This window comes from Phasianus colchicus, chromosome 4, assembly GCF_987193195.1.
Source record: "Phasianus colchicus chromosome 4, bPhaCol1.hap1.1, whole genome shotgun sequence".
Classification (NCBI taxonomy): domain Eukaryota; kingdom Metazoa; phylum Chordata; class Aves; order Galliformes; family Phasianidae; genus Phasianus; species Phasianus colchicus.
Genome location: NC_143439.1, coordinates 25,942,312 through 25,963,316, shown reverse-complemented (window position 1 = coordinate 25,963,316; position 21,005 = coordinate 25,942,312). Strand labels below are relative to the sequence as shown.

The 21,005-nt window shown below is 35.9% G+C and overlaps 1 protein-coding gene across 5 annotated transcripts in view; it reads left to right on the top strand.

The window, feature by feature from the left end:
- VEGFC (vascular endothelial growth factor C) overlaps positions 1-21,005 on the top strand; it is a 201,617-nt gene that overhangs the window by 169,574 nt on the left and 11,038 nt on the right. For all 5 annotated transcript variants that reach the window (XM_090138941.1, XM_090138943.1, XM_090138942.1 and 2 more), the window contains 2 exons: positions 14,824-15,037; positions 16,097-16,287. In XM_090138941.1, the coding sequence (XP_089995067.1) occupies positions 14,884-15,037; positions 16,097-16,287 (345 nt within the window). In that variant the 5' untranslated portion in view covers positions 14,824-14,883. The remainder of the gene's footprint in view (positions 1-14,823; positions 15,038-16,096; positions 16,288-21,005) is intronic.

The following is a 21,005-nucleotide window of genomic DNA, read 5'->3' as shown; positions in this document are numbered from 1 at the left end:
TGCTGCTCATTCTCGTGCATCCAATTCTTCATCTTTCATCTACTGCTTAAAAATTCTTGTTCAAATAAAATTATACTGAAATGCATGTACGCTAGACAACGAAAAATAACTAGAGTTACATTTCTAACCATTCTAAAGAATGTAGGGAGAAATCGATTTGATGGATGTACCACTTGCTAGATAAGGAATTGGCTAATGGTCATGGTCAGAGAGTTGTGGTCAGTGGCTCAGTGTCCAAGTGGAGATCAGCAGCGAGTTGCATTTCTTCTTGAAAATCCATTATGGAGCCCATTTAGACTGTAAACATTGATTATTTTATTTTTTTCTCTATGTTTATATCAAAGTGTACAGGTACAATAGAAGAGAAGATACCTCTGAGAACGTTACTTTGGTATACAAAGTAGGGACCTGAGGTAGGACTGGGGATGTGAGGTAGTTCAGAGGTGTGAGGCAGGTAACTATTATTTTCCTACTGTAAGTACTTGGCTTTCTATCTGGGAAACGTTGCCTGTGTTATCTTTGGTATTTTGCTTGAAATGCTTGCAGTAGCAGAATCTTTGACGTGTAAAGTCTGTCACCATTAATGATTTTCTGCATAATCCAGTGAAAGCTTTCAAATACAGCTGGTCAGAGAGTTTGAGATAGATATATTTTCACTAAGACTCTGCCTCAGGGCAGAGTAAAAATCCACCATATCCTAGAAATTTGTCTGGGAAGTACACCAAGAAACACTGGAAAACTGTTATAGATCAATAAAATTATTATACAGCTATAGCACCCTGAAGCTGCTTGGCTTCAGCCTACATGGGGGAGTTAACATGCTGTAAATTGTATGCATTTACTCTTAAATTCTTTGATTTGTTCCCACTTTTTTTGGAAGTCTTTGTGCCAGACCTTATTTTGTGAAGCATTATGAATTAATCACAATTTATAAAATGGTCTCCTTGTATGTATCTCTCTTGCACGGTATTTCTAGGACATCTTTGTGGACTGTATTTGGGAGCAACAGTGGTCTCCAGACTACTTGGGTGTGGGTCAGTTCTTGTCAATAATGCTGGAACTTAACACTGCTTGGACCACACGCACTTGGCCTAGCAGTTTATACAAGTCCCTTGGTCCTTGTGTAACATCTCTGAAGTGTAATTAGTTTTGTTGTTGTTGCTTTAGGAGATACTTAAGAAATATTTTTAGTCATTTTGAGGTCTATCACTGGAAAGGTGTTTGCACAGCTCAGTGTTGCAAAGTTCCATTGTGTGCTTTGGGAGGTGGCAGGGAGGGCTCTCTGAGTGACAAGGCAGATGGGATGCGCTGCAGCCCAACTCATGGCATTTTGTGTTTGTGCTATTTGAAGTAGGCCCTTGAGTGAACTCTCTCATCAGCTGTGTCTGGGTTTCCTCATGCATTTGGTTTGGATGAGGAAGAGACTAACAGGCCTGAGCTGACAACACAGAAACACCCTTCCCTTTGAGTAGTACAGCTGGTCTGATTAAAAAATGATAGCATGCACTTTGTCTAGATTGTAGTGTTTGCTTAATGATGGAAAAATGCTTTATGCTCATATGTTGTGGGGTAAACTAAGGAAGGACTGCAGGCAACCTGATGTAAACATCTAAAGAAAAAAATTGAAATTGGGAATTAATCATACAAACATGCTGTGACAGGCAACTGAAAATCAGCAGACTACTTTAACAAGGAGCTGAAGTGTAAGCAGAACTTTTAGAAAAAGACTTGTGTGTAGGAAAAATGTTCTTTGTGTTCGAACAGGATGACTACTGATAGTTCTGTCGACAGTTTTTCAAAGCAATTAGCATGTTTGAAATGAAAAATACGGCAGCAAAGGAATAAACATTAGCTGCCAGATAGGTAGTTTAAAAAAAATAATCCAATAATGTGGAATAGGAAAAGAAAGTCAAGTATAACAAAGAAACTGAGTTTCAAGGCTTTTGGAGAGGCAAATACTTCTAAAATCTCAATATGATATTTAGGGCTAGTAAAACTGGCTATTGTGACCAAAGGAACTGAAATATGCTACACATAGTGATGTATAGATGAAATACTTAAAGAAGCTAGGAGGCCAAATCCTGTAATCCTCACTAAACAAAAATCCCATTGAAGTCAGTAGAAGATTTGGGTGAACAAGGAATGTGTAACTGGGCAATTAGAGAAAAACTTGCAGCCTGACCTTGACTGGGCCTTTGTGCCTGTGATTAGCTGTATCCACAGCATCTGGGCACATTTCTTTAAAGACATAGTAAATTTTAATGAAATCTCCAAAAGATACAACAATGCTGCAGTTAAGTTTCTAATTAATCCAAATGACAAATTTGAATAATTACAGAGACACAAATGAAGGCCACATTTGTGAAATCTGAGTCTTGTGGAAAAGCAGAATTCTACATTCTTTCTTTATTTCCTGCTCAGAAAGCAGGAATTTTATAGATACTCTTCTAGTTTTGTCCCTAATAATATAGGGTTAGTTAAGTACCTTTTCAGAAACTGAAGACAGCAAAAAAGATTGTGCTGCATATCAGAAATGATCTCCAAGTAAATTAATAAAAGCATATAGCAGTATCTGCCGTGCATGTTAATAAATCTATATTAATAATTGTACTCATTATTGTTCTTAAACTATTTCATTACAAAACAAAACTTTCTTAAGTAAGGTTCATTCCTCTTCTTTTTTTCCTTCTTTTGCTATCATAATAAAAAGTAAAATTGAAAATAAAACACTTTTGTTTGAAACAAAATTTACTCAACATACTAGAACATCATTCTCACAGCCAGTTACTCTAGTTGGATGTGTGCTCCCTCTGTCTGAACCTTGAACTTTGAAAAGAGCTGCTGTCTCAAAGCATTGGGGAAAATGGAGTTCTCAATAAAAGAAATGCTAGAACTGTGTGCAGGCACAGACAAATTTTTTAATGATTTCATCTTGTAAATGGTAACCTCAGTAACTACAGTGGCCTCTTGATGTCAACATGTATGTATCCAAAATTCCAATTTCTGTGACTGATTTTGCAAAGACTTATGTGTGCATCATGGTATGTGCAATAAACTGCTAGGAAAAAAAGTCAAATCCTGCTACATCAGCTTTGTACACACATAACTCTATCATGGTTTTTATATGTAAATCCTTATAAATAATCTCTGCAAATTGACTTTAGGAAGAAGTATTATATGCTTGAAATAGCTCTTCCTTAAGGGTTTTGGATCATACTAGAAAATATGAAATTTATCTTCTGAATAAATTCTTCAGCTTTAACACTTTCTTCTACTAAAATCTCAAAAAAAAAAAAAAAAAAAAAAAAGATAGAAACTTACATATTGAGAAAACTGATAAGTGTGATAAGATCTATTTTATTCAAAAAGCTCAGAGCCCTTTGATTTAATTTATTCCTTTTGTATTAAAGGAATAGGACTGTAATTAGAGGCCATCTGTACTTCGAAGTGCATCTTATACCTCAGAATGAGTACTTTTGCTTCTGAACAAAACCTTGGGATGATCCTGAGATGAGGAGTTAGCATGCACTATCCTTGATTATTCATCTTTTTTTCCCAGCAGCATCCCCATTTTCCCTTGATACCTGGATTTATGCATTTCCAGTTTTTCAGTGCAAGACTATACGATCAAGTGATTAAAAAATGCAGTGATCCAAAGCAGGTTTAGTCTATATAATAATGTTGTTTTGTTTTTTTCTAAGAAATTATTGAAAGCATAATGTGAGAAAAATATTTTAACTTAAGGGTAAGATTTAGTGCTTAGCTTAACTTTAAACTTCTTCCTTATATCTTTCTACAGGCATGAAATAATTAGAAACAGTGTTTTCCCCCCCCTCCCCCCTTTTTTTTCCTGCTCTCTGTGTGCCTTCTTTTAATATATATAATCCCTATAAATCTGTTCTCTTTTTCATTAGTTTCAAGGCCTGGATAAGAATGCAGGCAACTCAGCAAGATATAGGGTGAATTTCAGCTAATGGTACTGTCATGGATTCTAGGGTGCCATATTATAATTTTTATCAAAGAGAACATATATTCTTGCAATGCAGCAGATTTTTCATGGCATGCTTTGTAGATCAGTTTTTGCAAAAACTTCATTCTGTAATCAAGACTTCTTTGAAAAATCTTCTGTGTTCAGCACTGGATTATGCTGTGTCCTGTCAGTATAAATTAAAGTCTTGTTTTAATAGTGCTGATGTTCTCTGCCTTTTTTTTTTTTTTTTTTTTAAATAACATTACAGTACAATACACTATTCAGAATAATTTAAGCCAAAAATAATGGGCAACATATCTTTGTCCTGATTCAGTTGCTTGAAAGAGAATTGTGACCATGTCTCAGACTAGTTCTTGGATTTGCCTTTCTTAAGGATTCTTTTGCCTTTCCCCATCTATCGTGCTTTGCTGACAAATCTCTTAATACCTGTCAGGTTTTACATGGTACAGTAAGCTTTCTCTTTCAGTGATGCACAAAACTTGCTTCTCTTTTTGCAATCAAAAGCCCCTGTTGTTTTTCATTTTACCACCATCTTGTACAGAAGGATGGGACAGCATCACAGAATGGTTGGTCTTTATACTGTAGTCTGCAATGAAGTTAGCCTGTCAGAGACAGCAGAGGTGTGCGTTGCCATCTTACTTACTCCTCCTGTAGTGAGGCGTACTTGGGCTGATTGCAGTCTGTGAAGCATTAATCTGATACAGGCTAGGAGGAATAAAATGGTCTTCTTTCATGCCAAACTATTCCCTAGTTTTTAAATATTGAAGTGTTGAAGTGCTGTATTTACATGTGTTTAAATATTTGCTCTTAATGGAACAATATGGCCTTGTGTGGACTAAAGAGTTTTGTTTGTGTCTTCTGTTTTTAAACTGCTTTCAATGTAATGTTGTACTTAAAAGCTTGAGAATAAATCTTCTTCTCTTTGTACTGTTCTAATCCTTTTGGAATTTTGGGATTAAGATTGGATAGTGCTTTTCTCTGTTATCTGGCTATTTTTTCCTGCACTATCAAAGCATAAAAAAAAAACCAGACATATTATAGGCTCAGTATCTAAACAAGTGCTTTTGTTTCTGTATAATTTCTCTGTAACAGATGTCAGATGGCAATCCAAGCAATGTTTCATACAGAATTTAGGATGAAACAAATTTCAAACCAGATTATCAGAATGGGCACAAATGTGTAGTGGATAGCAAGTCCTTTTTATTCTGTGCCTACTGCAGGCTAACAAAATGCAGATGACCTCTTTATTTTGCCTTTATTTAGCAAAGAAACTTTACATAAAATTTTTGAGTAAGACTTTGTCAGCAAAAACAAAAGCTGCTTGTGGCATTTTTTGTATGAATGAAACCTCAAAATTTTATGACTTAGTTACCAAAGAGTTAGCTTTGTGATTTGGCAGTCTTGCGAGTTACTTTGAGTTACTAAATAGACTTTTTAAAAGTCTTGTGTATATGCTAAATAAAAGGATCAGATAGTAACGTAATCATGGCAGAATGTGCTTAGAAACTCAAAATTTAATAGAATGCATGGGTTTATTAGGATCTTTGTTTCTTTATTCATTTGTGCAAAACCTGTCTATAATAATTTAAACAGAGGTTTTGCAACTGGAATTGTTGTATTGAACTTGCTCATTATTCTTCCGTGTTTTTGTTGAGTTTTGAGTTGCGTATTCTGTTTAGAACAGGCATATTTGTTGAAATAGGCAATGTGACAAGGTAGGTGGTCTTCTAATTAATATATCTTTACAGATCTGTAAACAGTAAAAGGCTTGTTTAACAACACAGAAATCATGTCCTTTTAGATTAAGACATTTGTTTAGGAATAAAGTTCAGCTTTTTCTTTGAAATCCAATTGATCTTGTTTCATGGCCTGTGAAATTATTTATTTTAAGAACTGCTTTAAAAGTATAATTAATTCAAGAAATTTCTGTGACCTGTGGCTAAATATTTAGACCATGGATTAATTGTGTTTGCACAGAGTTTTAAATAGTGATTTAAAATCTTGGTGAAAGGGAAAGTTACTTTGCTGTGAGAGAAATTATGCAATGATGATAAGAGGTGATGTGTCCATGTAATCCTTCTGTCCTATAAAAAGGCACATTGTTAAAAATTCAAGAATAAACAGGAGAACTGAATTTAAAACTGAATACTGTCATCATGGTGCGAATGTGCCATATGTGTTCAGCATAACTCAGAAACATTCTTAAGAACATGCAAATTCTTATTCCAGCTGCTAGTGAAACCTTTTGCATGCCAAAATGATCTGTGGAATAGAAAGCATTACCTAACAGTCTATAGCCACTGCCTTTTTTGAAGCTGAACACTTGCTATGTGGCTAGAACTCTGACCTCATTCTAGCTTATTTTGATCTAAGCTATCTTCATGTGGTGAATGGCCAGAATGGGCCAGCTCAGGTTAAAATTTTGTCCTTTACCTTTCAAGCTGGTCTATCTCTGGTTGGTGTTTCAAGGCTTTTTAATACCCACTGCCAGTGTTAACATCTACTCAAGTGATGACAGAGAATTGCAGTGCTATAATGCTACTAGTTTTCTTCAAAAACCTTTTCTGTGTTTGTTTGCTTTTACTGACAAAGCTAATGGCAGTTGATTTAAAAAAAAAAAAAAGAAAAGAAAAAGAAAAAGTAATAATCATGCCAATGAAAGTTCAGTAAAGACTGAAAATAAACAATCTCTTACAAAGTCGTGGTAGTTTATTCTTGTGTACTGATTTTAATGAGATACGTCTGACTGTTGGAAAGAAAACAAAAGGTTGCAGAGTATTTAAAAAAAAAAAAAGCCATATTCAAACCAGTAAAAAAAAAAAATCAGTTTTAACTGGAATTTTACCATTTTTTCAAGAGAATAAGATCTTATAGACAGAGCTTTTATTCGGAGTTCAATTCTGAGTGATTAAGTTTTCTCTTTGGATTTTAATGGTTTGCTTTCCTCCTTAATATTAGTGAAAACTTTTATCTTGATTCTTCAAAATGAACATTTATATCTATATAACTTAAACTGTTAGATGGCAAAGGTTAAATTACAGGGGACATGAGCTAGCTTTCTGCTAGCCATCTACTTTCTGGTAAATGGTAAAGTGTCTGTTAGCCAACTTACATGGTAATCATCACAATGTTTTCCATATGTGCTCCCCTTTCTTCTATCACACACCTAGTTCCAGTGACTCTTGCCATTTGTCACCATTGTTCACTGTACCTAAGGAAGACCAAGAAATCTCTTTGTACAGAATGTGCTACCTGGTGCCTTCAAAACCGCAGCAATAATCTAAATCCTTATGGATTCTCAATTTATTCATAGTGCCAACTGAAGCTTTGGTATGAATCTTTCCATTGATAAAAGAATCTAGAAGCAGCTGCACTTGCAGAACAATGGTTATCCCTCAGATTTCCATGATTGTAGTGCAACTTTTGACCTTTAGTTTGTATGCTCATCTAGCGCGAGCTCCTGAATACTGATTTGAGTCTATTGAGAACAGGCATGAGTTTTGTAATTTATTCTGTAATTATGACTTGCTGTATTCCTAGAAACAGTCTTATAGGGTTTTGCTGACCAAAAGTTGAAGACTGCTGAGGAACAAGTCAAATTTGAAAGAACAGGCTGTAACCTCATCAAAAAAGGCCATAGACATTCAGGATCTGGCTATGGTGCTTCCAACATCTTTCTCTAAGTTACTTAATGTCAAAGTCAGGAGTGGTGTTTAACACCTTCTCCTTATTAATTTCTACATGCACAAGCTTGTGTGTTAAAAATAAAATTCTAGATCTGGGGGTTTCTGTCATTGCACTGTGGCATTGCCATCTCTAACTGTATCAGATACCATATCACCTACAGCAGTGTCTTAATCTCCCAAAAGCTTGGGAAAATCAGCCACCTTAGAAGCTTTTAAAGAAACCATCCAGCAGAGCAGGAAGTTGTTCTACAAAGGGAGAGGTGGTTTCTGTCTGCTTCCTAAGTAAGGAAATTAGATTCAGATCAAAAAAGGGCATTTTCATAAATAATTCCCTTTACATGAGAGTACTGGCATTTTAGTAGGGAATGTTCAGATCTGTTCAGGAATGCAAGTGCTTGAGGCGTAAGCATAAGTCAAGAAGTGTGTTTCAGAATCCCAGTAACAGCAAAATGTTGGCTGAAGGACCTCACATAAATGCCCTTGTATAAATGTACAATCTTAGACTACTTTTAGGCAATTTCTAAGAACAGCTAAATGAAATAAATACTGATTCACATAAAAATTGGATTTCCAATTTATGGGAAATTGTACATAAAAAATCTAAGAGGTTCTACTCCTAAACAGAAGAGTAATGTCAAACAATAGATTATTGGCATGATTCTCCTGTAGTTTATCCTCACAAAAAATGCTCTAGACCATACAAAATATGTGATTTGTAGGACAGAAGTGAAATTTTATAGTCTTAATTTGTCCTAATAGCTTAATAAATTTTTTGTCCTTTAGCTTAATAAGTTTTTAGCTTAATAATTCTATCTTTCAAATCTCTTCACAAAATATTTCTCCTTTCCCACACACTTCGCACATTTTTATTTTCTTTGTTTTATATGCCTTATATTGTTCTTGACATTTAAAATGGTAGAGTGAATAAAGGCCACTTTAAAATCAAATGTAATTCAGACATTTTTGTCTGTTTTCTAATTACTGTTTTTTTTTAATACTTTCATTCTTATTTGTTATGCTTGTCTAATGTGTTTAGTCAACTCTTTTGTAAGATAGATTCTAATCTCTTTTCTGTTCTGATAGTGTTCTGATTTAGTTCAAATTAACTTCACTGGTTTTACTATGTTGGTTCTGTTTTTTTTTTTTTTTTTTCTTAATATAGTCAGTGTTACTATTTTATTTCAGCAAAACATTGTTTTGTAACTCTATGTCGTGGAAACACTGGAGTTTGCAATAATGGGCAGTCATTCAAAATCAGAGCTATTCTGGCATGGCTTAAGGGAAGCATCGCTCCCATATTCAAGAAGGGGAGAAAGGAAGACTCAAGGAGGTACAGGCCAAGGAGCCTCATGTCTGGGAAAATCATGGAGCAGATCCTATTGGAAAATATTTTAAGGCACATGTGAGATGAGGCATTGATCTAAGACAGCCAGCTTCATTAGGGCACATCATGCCTGATCAATCTGGTGGCCTTCTCTGATGGAGTGACAGCATCAGTCAACAAAGGGAGAGAAACTGATGTCATCTACCTGGACTTGTGCAAGACCTTTGTCATGGTCCCACACCACATTCTCATATGTAAATTAGAGAGAGTTGGATTTGAAAGCTGGACTGCTTAGTGGGTAAGGAATTTGGATGGTTGTAGCCAGAGGCTTGTTATCAGTGGTGGAGGCTGGTGACAAATAGTGTCCCCTGGGGTCCATCTTGGGACCAGTGCTCTTCAACATTTTCATCAGTGATAGAGACAGCAGGATTGAGTGTACACTCAGTAAGTTTGCTGATAGCACCAAACTGAGTGGGACAGCTGACAGTAGAAGGTAGGGATGCTATCCAGAAAGACCTGGACATGCTCAAATTGTAGTCAGATATGAATCTAATGAGGTTTAACAAGGCCAAGTGCATGGCCTTGGGCCGAGGCAATCCCAGAGGGTCACAAAGATGATCAGAGGGCTGGAATACCTCTGCTATGAAGAAACGTTTATGGAATTAGGTTTGTTTAGCTTGGAGAAGGGATGGCTCTGGGGAGACCTCATTGTGGCCATCCAGTTTTTTGAAGAGAGCTTAACAAGCAGGAGGAAGACCAATTTTTATTTATTTATTTATTTATTTTTTACATGGTCTGATAGAGATACAACCAGGGGAATGGCTTTAAACTGAAAGAGGGTGGGTTTAGTTTAGATGTTATGAATTTTTTCTTTTTACTCAGAGAGAGTGGTGAGGCACTGGAACAGGCTGTCCAGAGGAGCTGTGGATGCCCCATCCCCGGAAACATTTAAGGCCAGGTGGGATGGAATCTGAGCAGCCAGATAGAGTGGGTGGCAACCCTGCCTGTGGCAGTGGGATTGGAACTGCATGAACTTTAAGGTTCCCTCCAACCTAAGCTATTATATGATGGATGTAGGGGGGGAGAGAGAGAGAGAGAGAGAGAGAGAGAAAAAAAAAAAAAAGTTTAATTTTGAAGTCTGGCTAATATATTTTTCCCTAATTACAATATTTTCTCTTTTTACTGATGAGAACTCATAAAAATAATGCTGAAATACATGAAAATAACAATGAAGTATTATGGAAATAAAATGTTTGTACGTACTTTTGCAATATTTCCATTTGTTTGCAAGGTTTGTTTCAACATTCTAATTTAACTGCTTAATTTTTAATGCATTTTGATCAGCCAGTAAATATTGAATATATACATAGTTGAGTGGAGGGGTTTATAGACAATTTTTTTATTAAAGTTTGTCAACAAAATCCTTGAAAATAAAATGAGCTGACAACTATAATTGGAGATGTGTAAAGTACCATTATAGCACACTGCACTATCAATTACGTGTCATGCATTCTGCCAGATATTAAGTGTTCTGACCTTTGTTATTAATAATAGAGGCAGACACTGGGTATGTGAGAGACAGTCAGTGTAATGCATGGAAAATCTACTGGAGATGTGATTTTGTTAATGGTTGTAGAGCCTACTTTATCTCCTCTCTCTTCCTGAGCCATAAGTTTATGGAAAACTGGACATTCTGTGTAGTGAAAACGCACATTGTGAAGTGCATGCTTTGTTAGAATAATATGTTCTCAAATAATTTATAATGGAAGATCTTATCAGCAAGCTTTACTACATTTATGCATGTATTTCCCATTTTCCTCTGATCCTTAGTAATAATGTGGAAGAAGTGGAATGAAGCAAGACTTGTCTTTACTGTGTTCTCCATGAACTGTATTTTTAAACTGTTGTTTTATGCAGTATTTTCTGTCATCACGTAGAGACTGTGTAGTCAAAAGTTTGGCTAAATCCTAGCTTTGGGTATTTTTAAGCAACCTCTCAGGACAAAAAATTGGTCATATGTAAAAAAAAATAAAAAAATCAAAAAATAAAAACAGTAGAAAGGTCATCTAAGGGACAGTGATAGGCACTTACAACATCAGTGGTTCTACTTGGCAAGGAATGGAAAATGGATAGGGGAAAAGAGAAAGGAAAGGATAAGTGAAAGGGATGGGGACTAGCAACCTCTCAATTGACTTGCAAAGAGCAAAAGAAATAAAAATCATAGGACAGAGAAAACTCCAACCTCAGGAGCCACTGGTTTCCAGCTTCCTTCTCAGTGTTGGACATAGAACCTGTGTTCTATGTCTTTCCAGTAAAATATCTAAGCAATTGGTCCAAGACTTAATGTGGAGTGTACTAGAACTAATTCACATGAAAATCAGTGGGCTGTTGTCATCAGGTTTGAAAGCATGATTGGTCCTAAAAGTATTAAACTGCACTTGTGAAAGACATGTTACTTTCAGACAACATAGAATTACTTAGTATCCTTTTTTTTTTTTTAATTAATTTAAGATTACGTTTGGGAATAACAAGCTTGGTGGCAGTAACTGTGATCTCAATTGATGTTACTAAAAAAAAGAAAGAGCTCCTCTAGAGCGCATTTTTCATCTTGTTACTTTTTATCTTGTTACTTATCTTGTCATAAATTATAAGTAGGTTTTGATTTCTGGATTTCCATTGCATTTCAAGGTTTGAAATACTTTTTTAAAGTGTGTCCTACACTAAAAGCCAATTCACATTTTGAAAAAGAGGAAGCAATTTGGGACAGAAAGTAGGGACAGAGTCAGCACATTTTGTGAAATTAGACAAAATTTGGACAAAATAGGAAATGTTGCCAGACAACTGTTCTGTTTACAAAAGCAGTTGCATTCAATTCTTAAAAACTTATAAACTCTTCTTAACAATTCTAAATGATTTAGTGTTTTTACTATATGTAATACTCACTCTGCTATTCAATCAGAATTTAAGATTTACTTTGGTGTTCATGGCAACAATAAATTTTGACTGTAGTACAAAAATCAAATCATTCTACAAGCTACGTACAGTTGTGTTCTTCTAAGCAGTTTGACACAGACTAATTTGCCTCAATTCAAAAATACATGCCTTTTGTAGTCTTACGGTGAATATACCAAGAAGAGATCACAGATTTGGCATAATGTATGTATGCGTATGTGTGTATATATTTCTTTTTCAGGAATATCTGTATGTGTATGTATATATATGTATATGTGCACACACACGTGTGCGTTATATATATATATATATATATATATATATATATATATATATATATAAAACAATATACATATGGTTGACTTCCTCAGCAGAGAGGGATTTCATAAGCACAAATTATTTCAATCACGTATAATCTCTCTTCTGCTCTATACAATGGCTTCAACCAAGTCATTCTAAACTTTAGTACTTATTTTTCTGCTGATCTAGGCCTGTAACTCGAATAACTAAAACAGCAGTAGCCAACATTTTGTCTACAGATGACTTCACAGTTTTTAGGAAGTCATCGGAAGGTGTTAGGTACTAGTTCCCTTTCCTATTCTATGTCAGCCATCCATCTGCTAGATGTAGCTATTAGATGCTAGATGAGCAAACAGTCTCCCTCTCTGCACCCTTTATGTAATGGACTGGCATCCAGCTTTGTGACTGGATATACAAGGAGCCTCCTAGCTGTGACCGCCTGTGTGACATATTCCCATCATTTTTCATTTCCTACACTGTTTCACCAGTGTACTTCCACTCAAGAGCTCTTAGGAAACAGCCTGGCAGGAGTGAGGCTACTCAAACCATTCTCTTTTCACATCTTGAGAGAGATGATAGCAGGCAGACAGTGGCTGAAGTAGTTGTTTGTTCAGCAGGGAGGTTTGCCTGTGACCCGCTTGTTGAGAACTTATGTTGCGTCATGCAAAGAGAGCAGGAGTGATGGATATACAAGATGTTCTGGAGTGCCAACAATGTTCAAGATCCTGCTTACTGCATGTCTTGGATCAGAGATGACTCCTTCCAGGGAGGCCAAGGAAAGGAATAAAGTCCTGAATGTATATTTCTGAGACTGAGACCTTGACTGAAAATCTCGGAGGACAAAGTGGCTTGTCATAACACTGTGGGTAGGCTTGAGTGAAAACTTCTTTTCTAACCCACACCACTTTGACCTGTAAAATGAGTTTGGAATCTGCATTTTCTCTTGTGTCTGTACTTATGAGAATGAGTTCTCTGAGTCTGTCTTACCAAGGCATTTCTCCTGGATTTGGTACTTGGAAAGGAAGTGTGTGCTACCCTGAACCATTTTTTACTCTTCTGGATGTTTATGAGACAAGGAACAGTTTTGGTTTGGATGGGCTAGTTCAGAACTAGTTACTTTACTCGGGTGCATTTATTTGATAGCTTATGAAAGTAATTGGGTGTTTAATCATTGATTTTCTTAATAGTGGACTTTGATAAAGAATCTTCAACTTGAAATTCTCTAGTTTCATATTTCTGGTCTTGCACGTACATTTTATTTAAACTGTGTTTCTTGTGTCAACAAAGCAATAGTTTTCTAGTATATACGTAAGGTCAGTTAGCAGCTGGACTTTCATAGAGCGTACCTCTATATTTCATGTCTCATACTGCCATCTAAGGGCCACAAAGGCTGAGAAGGTGGCTAAAGCTTCTTTAACATTTTCTGCTTAGCGCTCTTCTCTTTGGGAAGTCAACAATTCATAGGTGAAAGGATGGGCAAGGAATCATGCAATCACAGCAGACTCTTGGTGCTAAGTATTGTTTCAGCTGAGGGCACAGATAAATCTTCTAGGAATCTGGAGTAAATGAAAAATCAGAATGTAAATCTGATTTGTAGTCTTTTAGGAAAATGTTATTGCAATGAGTCTGTGTAAAAGTGAGTAAATAAGAAAGTGAAATTCATTGGATTTTAGACTCCTCTTCAAATAACGTTAACAAGCATAATGCTTGTACGATCATAGAATGGTTTGGGTTGGAAGAGACCTTAAGGACTATGTAGTTCCAACCACTCTGCCAAGGGCAGGGGCATCTTGCACTTGATAGGTCAGGTTGCTCAAAGCCCCATCCAGCTGACACTCAATACCTTTAGGGATGGGGCATCCACAACTTTTCTACGCGGTCTATTCCAGTGCCTCACCACTCTTAATGTGAAGAATTTCTTCCTGATGTCTAGCCTAAACCTACCGTCTTTTAGTTTAAAGCTTGTCCTTAGTCCTGAAGAATTTCAGCTGAAACTCTTAACAGTGCAGGAGTGTGCAGTTCAGAATCTCTAAGGTCCCAAAGTCCTTGATACATAATAATGTAAAGATTAGTATGTATAATGAGAAATTATTCACCATGGTTATCCTTAAAATAATACAAAATCAGATGAACTATTTTTTTCCTAACTTTGCTTTCATCCTTTTTGTATTTTTGAGTGTTTCCGTTTTTTGAGACTTTTGGGAAATTGTCAAGATTGATGTTAAATATTAAATAGCATGAGTTTAAGCATTAAAAATTTTATCAGGAAAACTTCTGTTTCCAGGAAAAAAGAATGCTCTTTTATTTGTTTTTAATCTGAAAACTGTACTTCTATAGGCTTAATTCCGCAGCTCCTTTCTCACACAGATGTTTTAAACTACAGGTATGATAAGGTTTCAGTATTTGCTTATAGAGTGCTGTGTTGACATTGACAGACTGAAGTAGTAGTTGTAATGAGGACCCCTTTGAGCAAAACTCTATTTTGCAGTATATGAGTTGTTTTTCAGGCTAGTTTCCAGCAAACCTTGTGTAATAGAGAAAGTAATTAATCTTGCATGTTACTTTGACAGGCTCATGCAAGCAAAGACCTGGAAGAGCAGTTGCGATCTGTGTCCAGTGTGGATGAACTCATGACAGTACTTTACCCAGAATACTGGAAAATGTTCAAATGTCAGTTGAGGAAAGGAGGTTGGCAACACAACAGGGAACACTCCAGCTCTGACACAAGATCAGATGATTCATTGAAATTTGCTGCAGCACATTATAATGCAGAGATCCTGAAAAGTAAGTGCAAGATATAAAATAGGTTGTAATATGCAATAAATTAAAATCCAAAGGCATGTCAGTTATGTCAACGATATGTCAAAGCTAATCATCATCAATAAACTACCCTCAAACACAATACTTTTCCAGAGAAGTACTTTTGGTACTTCATTCCCAGTAAGGTATAGATTGCTTTATCAGCTCAGTAAACATTTTTGTCTTTAGATATTAGAAATCCTAATTTGTAGAGGCTGTAAGGATTTTGGAAAAAGCAAAGGGAGCACTAACAGTTCAATTCAGTGAAATGATTTTGTTCACTTTCTGCAAAATCGTTGCTGATAACATTTTCTTCTCTGACACGTTATCGGTTAGGAGATGAAATAATTCACTTGTAATAAATACTTCTATAGCCCCTTGATATTTCACATGGGCTGATTAAAAATATAATTAGCTCACAATTGAGAGAAGAAGGGAACACAGGATTTATAGCAATCGTTTTTGACTTGATATTGGAAATCATGGACCTTTGCAGAGCCCGTTTTCTGTGAATTACCTACCAACAACTGGCTCCATGAGAGAATAAAGGAACTGTACAACTGCAATTTTCATGGCTATTTAGCATAAGATTATATTTGGCAAAGACTGTATAACAGTATATGAAATGTTTGCCTAAATTTGCATTGATAATCTGGGCATAAATATCGCCTTTCAGCTTAACTCATGTTAATTTATAGAGATGTGCAATACTTCCCTAGAGTTCATTCAAGGTGGGACTCACCCGAAGCAAAAAAGAAAGGACAAGTATCAGCTTCAGCTGTGGTTTCTGTGTATCTGGCCAACTTTGTTAGGTTCCCTCTGAGCATCACTGTGACTTTGCATCTCCTCCATGGCACATTCCTGTGAAGAAGAAATTAGCTCAAAGTTCACGCTGAACAACATGCATTTCATCAACTAAAGGATAGACTTTTGCAACACATATTCTGATTCTAAGCATGAAAAACCTCCTATTGATTTACTGTAAGAGAGTATTGTTTTTAAACAGCTGCTTTATAACATACAAAATTCCCTGTAACTTGGCAGGTATTGATACTGAATGGAGAAAAACTCAGTGCATGCCACGTGAAGTGTGTGTGGATGTGGGGAAAGAGTTTGGAGCAACTACAAACACCTTCTTTAAACCCCCGTGTGTATCCATCTACAGATGTGGAGGTTGCTGCAATAGTGAAGGACTCCAGTGTATGAATATCAGCACAAATTACATCAGCAAGACAGTAAGTTCTCATTCTTACTATAGTCCACGTGCACCTTGCAAATCCATTTATGATCTTGCATATTTACTTCCCTCTTATTGCCACTATGAGGAAAGTCAATAAATAAATGCCAGAATACTTAGGAAAAACAGCTGGAAAAACTACTGACTGAAAAAAAAAACCCAAAACTTAACATTCTCTTTCACCAAATATGCTTTGTTTAAAAATAAATAAAATTATGATGTCCAATTCTCATTTATGAGATTATCCATGGAAGTTAATTCTGTCCTTTTTTTATTCTTTTTCTTTCTTTTGTTTTGAGTTTACTATTTGCCTGCTATGTGAGGCACGTAATGTCTGGAAAACTAGCCTGCAGTTTTGTTAGTGAAGAGTGTATTAGGACATGTGCAGACAGGATTCACGTTGCAGAGAGAGCCTTTTTAGAGCCAAACTTTGCTATATATTATGAGATATTAGTGTAATGTAGCTTTCTGTTGTGTTCTCATTTAACTTCCTTGGACTAGATCAGGGCTAGTGAGCAGGTAGGAATGTGGGGATTATGCACTAAACTTCTGTTAAAGGAAAGGCATCATCTTAAGTCATGTAAAAATAAGCACAATGTTTGTGAGACTATTTTGCTCTTGTTACAATATTCAGTAGGATTTTGTGGTGGTTGAGAGTTTCTTCCTCTTCTGATTTTTTGTTTTGTTTTGTTTAAGAAAGCTCATTTATTGTAAATCTTGCATCATTTTCCAACTAGATACTTAAAGCTGAATATCGTAGTATGTATTTATAAAACATATATACAACTGTATGGACAACTACTAAGTTGGAAATGTCACGTCCCTATCATGCAAATTCTTAGTGCTCTGAACCTTCTTGAAAGGGGACCAAAAAAAGAAAATTACAGGAAGAAAATATTATTCATTTTAAATAAATCTTCTATATTCACTTCTCACCAAACCTGAAATGCTCTATTTCAGCATTTAAAAATTTTTAAATCCCAAGTATGAGCTAGGGCAAAAGTGCCACATAGCACAGGGAGAATGCAACTCCAAATGGCTTGAACAAGGAAAGTTATAACACTGATAACTTTCAGCTCCATAGTTATTTCCCCTACTGCTGTCCTAATTCTAGTTGCTTGAAAGATGCAAATATATTTTTTCATGTTAAGAACAAACAAATATGACCTTCTGTTATTATTCAGTTTATAGAATGTTTAGCTTACTGCAAGAAAGGATGATTTAGTTAGAGAAAGTTGTTAAATTTAGCAAAGGTTTTCTGGTCTTGGAGTATAGTGTAAGTTTTTGGGTAAATAAACCTTTTCTATTCATCTTTCTTTTCATATCTTTTGAGTGAAGTCATTAGTCATTTTGTTGCCTAGAGTAAAATGTTTAGACTAGTACTGAGTTTCTTTTTTTAAGTTCTTGATGTCATTGATAATACAGAAGTAATTAAAGTATTGAAAGACTCTGTAAAGGAAAATGTTACAGGACTTAGCAGAAGAAAGAGGCAATGGTATTTTGTTTTCTTGCCTATTCTGCAAAATAACAATAATCTCTGCGTTTTCTATCTTCTGTTTTCCAGTTTTATTTGATTCTTGGTAGAATGAATTTAAACAAACAAACAAAACCAACAGCCTTATAAAGGAAGGGAGGTATAGCTATATCTCTTCACCTGTTGTCATCTCAAATTTATTAAAGTTATATGACCACATACACTGGGTACTATGTCAGATGAGCATTAGGAAGAAAAAAGTACTGGATTCAAGGCTCTTCTATGGAATTCAAGTGCCCTGCACACCTATTTTCACTACTATTTCCTTCTGTTTCCTGAATGAAAGAAGAACAAATGTTTAGTAGCCAGGCATTTTCCGTTTATTCATAAGTCACCATTTTTGTACCCTTATTTTTGGTGTGTAAATTCCTCAAGACAAGCCTCACACTGTTCACCCTGCTGAAAAATAATTTAGTTTGAAGCAAACTTTTCAGCTGGAGGTCTTATTGTGAAGGCAAACCGTAGCATTGGTTCCAGACATTAAAATCTAAATAAAGTTAATATCAGCTTTCATCAGAATTAGTCATAAAGAAAAGAGTTCAGTACGGAAAATACTTTTATGGAGAGCAAATGGTTGATTGGCAGGAAAATGGACTAGATCAGATGTTCCCAGATTGGCTTGTGAAACACTGTGGTAGTCCAGAGAGAGGTCAACAGTTCTTTAGATCTGGCACTAGTTCTAATGTTTCTCCTTTCTAGCTACTTAGCTTTATTAGGAGAAAAAATAGAAAAATATTCAGCTTTGTTTTAATACCGATTGTTTCAACAAAATCTGTGGGTTTTTTAGTTGCTAAGGAGAGTTCATACAATCTTGACTGGGTTTTGAAACAATTTCTTAAATAAGATGTGGTACAAGATCTATGACAACATTTGAGGATCACCCTAGTCAAATTTGAAAATGAAGTAGATCTTTTTCCTTTGTCCACGACACTGCAACAGCACAGGTTTGTTGTATGTCTTGACTTGTCTAATAAAGATCCGTGGGGAAGGTGGTTGGATGAGTCATTTTGAGGTTTTAATTGTTTTTTTCTAAATTGTTATTGATCAAATATTCATTCTGTTTTTACATGGCAAGTGGTTAATTCAACAATTACAAAGATCGGAACTACCTGGTGCAAAGGCAGCCTGTCCCTCAGCTGTACATTTAGTATGCCCCACCTATAAGTTCTTTGTTTGTGGAGTAAAGGGAAGCAATGAGCAGATGTCAAAAAGCCATCTCATTCCATTCTTCTTGGCTGGCAAAATGGAAGTTTTTTGGCTTCTTGCAGATAATGTCATGTAAAGGTCCTAAATCGTCTTTTTTCATGGCTAGAGTAATAGTTCCACAAGGGAAAACGTCTTTCCAAAGAGTTTGAAATGAGATTTAGAGGAGCTTTTCTCACAGGAAGCAAGCTAGCAGCTTGAAATTGTTTGCCATGTTTGAAATGTACATAGCGTTCCTTTATACAACTTGGAGATGTATGTAACACAAGAATTTTCAGTTGGTTTTGAACTTTACCATTTATGTCTTTTCCCATGCATTTTTCTATGTTAGACTAATATCATAATGATAGAGTAACTACTATTAATAGTGGAAGATAGATTGATATCAATCTGTAATGTTTTCTGTTAAAATTTCTTGAAAAAAATCTGAACTGATTCAAATACAAGAAGGTAGAATAAGGGGTGATAGCACATTAACATAAATGAAATATAGGATTTTAGATAAGCTACCTGATATCAGATATAAGGTTTGAAATACAGTTGTTGGTACTTTTTTTTTTTCCAAAGAAGATAGTAAAATATATAATGATAATACAAGATTTTTTCATGTAACCTATTTTCATTCTTTCCAGTATAGTAATGTTTAGTGTTTTAAAATTAAACAGCCCTATATCCTTAGCTTGAAAATCTCTTTAGACACATTGTGCTTTCTTAGGCAGGCTATGTTTGGCTGGCCTTACTGATGCTTTCGGAAATGCAAAGATTACAAGTGATGGAAACTGAGGGTCAATCAATTTAAGAGAAATCTGCCAAAACAAACCACAGCCCATCAGAAAACATAATGTAGTTAATGTAAATCTGGGAAAAATGTAGTACCTCTCCTACAGAGAAAGGGTGGGGTAGCTGGGGGTGTTCAGCCCAGAGAAGAGAACGCTCTGGGGAGACTTCATTGAAGCTTTCCAGTACTTGAAGGGAGCTTACAAACAGGAGGGAGAATGACTTCTTTTATGGTCTGATAGTGATAGGACCAAGGGGAAAGGCTTTAATCTAAAAGTAGGGAAGTTTAGGTTGGATGTGGAGGAAATTTTTTACTCAGTGTGTGGTGAAGCACAGGAACAGGACACCCACAGAAGCTGTAAGAGCCCCATCTTTGGAGGTGTTCAAGGCCAGGTTGGATGGGGCCATTCTGAGTTCTAATTTACCCCACCCTTATTTCTTTAACTCCAGCTCTGTAAATGAGTGAAGGAAGAAATCCGCTGGTGTGGGAGCTGGAAGCAGCCAGCCACATGGCAGTATGTGTAGGACACAGTTCTAGCCAGGAAGATCTTGCAAGAGTAGCTGAAGGAGCACCCTTCAGGTTGGCATGGAGAGTGAGTGTCGCACTTGGCATCATGTTAATTGCAGATTGTGGAGTGCTAAAGGTCAAGATGGCTTGGATGGAACAAGTCAGAGCTATCTTTGCCTTGTCTCCTCTGGCTGTTTCTCACCTAAGAAGTACAGTGTAGAGCATGTGTTTCTTGATCTCTGAGGATTTAAAAACTAATTTAAATGTAAAAGAATTAAAGTTCAGGGGGAAAAAATGGGTTTTAATAGCATTCATGCTTCTAGAAGGGATCTAATTATTCTCTTACCTTTGTGTTAGTCTGAAAAGTTGTGTAATTGCATACCTCTTTGTACCAAGAGGCAGAAAATACCAGCAGGAGAAGATGACATTGAGGTCTGTAGGATATGCTGCCTTTTAGTTTTGGCTGGTGCAGTGGTATGAAGGTTAAGTATTAATTAAGCCAAAAATACACCTGATTACAGGCTGTGTTTGAGGCAGAGAAATTACAGGTCTCCTCAACTCCTCTGAACAACAAAAAAAATAAAATAAAATCAGACTTTTCAAGCCTTTTAAAGTACAAATTGTGTTTGTATTTCAGTGTTGTGCCTTGCAAACAGTATGCATTTTAATATCGTACATATTCTAAAATGAAGAT